The sequence below is a fragment of the Henckelia pumila genome, chromosome 4, assembly GCF_033568475.1.
Source record: "Henckelia pumila isolate YLH828 chromosome 4, ASM3356847v2, whole genome shotgun sequence".
Classification (NCBI taxonomy): Eukaryota; Viridiplantae; Streptophyta; class Magnoliopsida; order Lamiales; family Gesneriaceae; genus Henckelia; species Henckelia pumila.
In genome coordinates, this window is record NC_133123.1 from 124,656,130 (window position 1) to 124,660,195 (window position 4,066).

The 4,066-nt window shown below is 36.4% G+C and overlaps 1 protein-coding gene across 1 annotated transcript; it reads left to right on the forward strand.

Annotated features, from left to right (window-relative positions):
* Positions 1-2,088: 2,088 nt before the first annotated feature.
* On the forward strand, positions 2,089-3,807 carry LOC140865290 (chalcone 4'-O-glucosyltransferase-like). Its single transcript, XM_073269884.1, has one exon. The coding sequence runs from the start codon at positions 2,151-2,153 to the stop codon at positions 3,522-3,524; it is 1,374 nt and encodes a 457-aa protein (XP_073125985.1). The 5' UTR covers positions 2,089-2,150; the 3' UTR covers positions 3,525-3,807.
* Positions 3,808-4,066: the final 259 nt, after the last annotated feature.

The window sequence follows — 4,066 nt, forward strand, 5'->3', positions numbered from 1 at the left end:
AGAATCTTAGTTAGGGGTGATTTTTCGGTATACCATACTAAAAATATTGGTATGAAAAAAATTCATACCGATAGCGAAATTTTGAAATTTTGGTATGGAAAAAATCCATATTGATACCATATTGATACCGAAAAAAAATTTGGTATACCGAAAAAATGTCTATATATCGAAAAAAAATCGGTACTGTATGTAAAAAATTCGATATTTTGGTTCGATATGACAGCCCTAATCTTAGTCATGATAAGTGACTCCAGAAAGTTCGCCAAAATAATCATGCCATGCACTAGAACCATAGAGGTTTATGCTAACAATTACTTGCCGTTTGTCCCACGTCCCGACTTTACAAAGATGATCAACTCATATTGTTAGGGCTTACATCCTCATAAATTCAATTCATATTGCTTTTCAACATTCTGATTTGGGATAAAAAGGATTATAAATCACATGCTAATTTCTGAATTAAAAAAATAAACATTATTACTCAGAAATTAATACTAATGCATATATAAATTGGTACTGATTACAAATATACAATTAATTGGCAAGATTTGACACAAGAGTAAGACACTGTTGTGTTTGGATAGAAGGATTTTAAATCCATATATTTTAATTATATTCAAATGTATTTTTTTTGTATATAGAAGTAGCAACATAAATTTTAAATCTACTCTTTTCATTTTTATATGATATTTTATGTTAGTTCAGATAAATTTCAAATCCACCTAATAATGGATTTATTTAAAATGCATTCTACTTTATATAACTAATGTGTAAATAAATATTGTATAGATTTAGGATTTGATCTATTGTTTCATTGTTAACAATTAAATAGAATCGAAATCCATGGATTTGAAATTCTTCCATCCAAACGCAACTTATGGGAATATAGGTGAGGATTTGACCCAACTTTGTATAAATATATGGATTATTCTATGCTACACCTGGAGTACTTCTCCCCCCATGATGTGGTCAAATATCAACCATTGGATCATCAAGACATATGTCAATTTCCATAAAAATACATGAGTTCCACGTGATCTAATGGTATTGAAATAGGGAGAGAAACTCTCCCAAAGTAGCATAGACTAACCCTAAATATAGTGTGTACTTGAGATATATGATACCACGAGCAAATTGGTTTAAAGTTGAGGATTCGGGTGATTGGGAACAAGCCGAATCCAATTACAATTTCGTTTTCGCACGGTTTCATCCTGTAGGAAATTGGAACAAGCCTCGTGAAGATGAAAGAAATGGATCCACATCATAGGTGGTTGGGCTAGCTGCTGGGCTTCTTTTATTTCTAAATTTGACCACCGGGCTAGAAATCCATTTAGCTTAACTTAATACATAATTTTTTTATAAAAAAAAGAAAAGAAAAGAAATGGGCACTCGGGCTACAGCCCAGATGCTCTTACCTGTGGCTCCCCTTAGTCGGAGAAGTCTTTAAATGTGTACTACTTTTCCATGTTTTCAGGCAGTTGAATTATGTGTGACTCTCAACTACTTTTGAACATGTTGTGCATAAATTGTATGCTTTGAGAATAAATTTCCAAATTTTGGAGTTTTCTTGTGTTAAATATTGTTAAATGTGTTCTTAAGATAAAATTTGTAGATGTGAATTTAAGATTATTTTTTCATTAGTAGACATCTTGTGAGACCCCGGGTCTCACGAGATCTTTAATTTAATCCGTGAAACATTCAATCATGCTCATATTTACAGTAAAAAAATATTTTCTTGATATTATCAATCATGCTCATATTTACATTAAAAAATAATAGTTTTGCATAAAAATGATATTTTCTCATTAATGATCCAAATAAAAGATATACATCTAACAAATTAACATGTGAGATCATCTTCAAGAGTTTCTGTGTTTGTTTTTCCTATTGCTGAAATCAAACTAAGCCCACGACCTTCGAAACTTTTTTTTTATATATAAATAACATTACTTTTTTCATAAATTATACTTTTTTATTTTTGAAAAATAGGAATTCTACTTTCTTTCTTTTCCTTTTTTTTTTCCCTAAACGAATTCTACTTATTTATATGGCTAAAAAATTTATAAATAGTAGTGCAGTTACCGGATACGCCTCTTACTTTGCCCCATTCGTTCACTCTACCATTATTTTCGTGACTTGTCAAACAAACAATGGAGGAGACCATTGTCCTTTATTCTACGCCGGAGCACTTGGATTCCATGCTAAGAATCGCAAAATTCATAGCCAAACACCACCAAGATGTCCCTCTCACCATCCTCAGCACTGCTTCCACCTCCGCCGTCGCCTCAATCGCCGCCATCCCCTCGATCGCCTACCACCGCCTCTCCGACGTCGCTTCTCCCCCTCCAAATCATGTCACCAATCCCATCGAACTCTTCTTCGAAATCCCACGTCTCCAAAACCCGATCTTACTCGAAGCCCTTGAAGAAATATCCAAGAAATCAAGAATTAGAGCTTTTGTCATCGATTTCTTCTGTAATCCTGCGTTCGAAGTTTCTAAAAGCTTGAATATACCCACTTACTTCTACTCCAGCACCGGCGGGTATGGCCTTTGCGCGTTTCTCTATTTCCCCACTCTTCACGAAACCATTCGTGAAGACATAGGAACATTCAACGGCTTTCTTGAGATTCCCGGGTGTCCACGAATTCGCTCTTCTGATTTTCCCAGTGCGATGCATTTTCGAGTGAGTAACATCTACAAACACTTTCTAGACACTTCAATTAACATGAGAAGATCGGATGGAATCCTCGTGAACTCGTTTGATGCGCTGGAGCCTGAAGCTAAAGATGCGATAGTTAAGGATTTGTGTACACCAAATTCTAAAACTCCTCCAGTTTACTTTATTGACCCGGTGATTCCTGAAAGTAACAGCAAGGATGGTGTTACAGAGCACGAATGCTTGAAATGGCTGGATTTACAGCCAACCAGAAGCGTGATATTCCTCTGTTTCGGCAGAAGGGGTTTGTTTTCGGCGGAGCAGTTGAAGGAAATGGCGGTTGGTTTAGAAAACTGTGACCATAGGTTTCTCTGGGCAGTCCGCAGTCCGCCGGGAAAGCCTCCGCCACCGTGGCAGGAGGAGCTGGACTTGGACGCTATTCTTCCACAGGGTTTCTTGGAGAGAACAAGAAACAGGGGATTTGTTTTGAAGTCATGGGCTCCGCAGAAGGAGGTTCTGAGCCACGAATCCGTCGGCGGATTCGTGACACACTGCGGACGGAGCTCGACGCTGGAATCGGTGTCGTTCGGCGTGCCGATGATCTGTTGGCCTCTGTACGCTGAGCAGAAGATGCAACGGGTATTCATGGTGGAGGGAATGAAGGTGGCGCTGCGGCTGGACATGGCGGACGATGGGTTTGTAACTGCGGCGGAGCTTGAGAAGCGGATTAGGGAGTTGATGGAGTCGGAGAACGGGAATTGGGTCCGGCAACGTACGGCAGAGATGAAAAATGCTGGTAAAGCAGCGGCGGAGAAGGGCGGATCTTCGGTGGTGAATTTGGAGAAGTTTATCGGTTGTCTTAATTAAGGGAAAAATTATATATTTAAATAATGAGAATTGTTATTTACACACCACTAATGGTTAATTACACTCCACTTTTAATTTTTGGGATTTTTGATAAAAATAAGAATGTTCACGATTTGGTTAATCGTTCGAATCGAAACCAAAAATTCGGTTTGAACCGAAAACCAAGGTTTTTTACCGAACCGTAAAATTCGGTTCGGATTTTCGATGAAATTCGATTCGGTTAACCGAATTTTCGGTTCGATTCGGTTCCGTCCGAATAAACACCCTTAGATAGAAATAAACTATATCATCCTATTGTCTTGTTTAGAAAAATTTATTAGTAATTTTTCTTCCTAAAATAATTAAATTATATGGGACTTTAGTAATTCACTTTTTTTTAAGTATTTAGTCATCCCATATTTTTAAACATAGAACAATATGAAAATATTATTGTGTTGAGTAATTACAAATATTATTCGACATATATAACAATTGTTTGTTATAATGTTCAATTTCTAATTTTGGAATAAAAATTTAATTATTATGTATTTCATAATTTATTC

Coding starts and splice junctions, on each gene's coding strand:
- LOC140865290 (XM_073269884.1), top strand. CDS start 2,151: ATGGAGGAGACCATTGTCCTTTATTCTACGCCGGAGCACTTGGATTCC.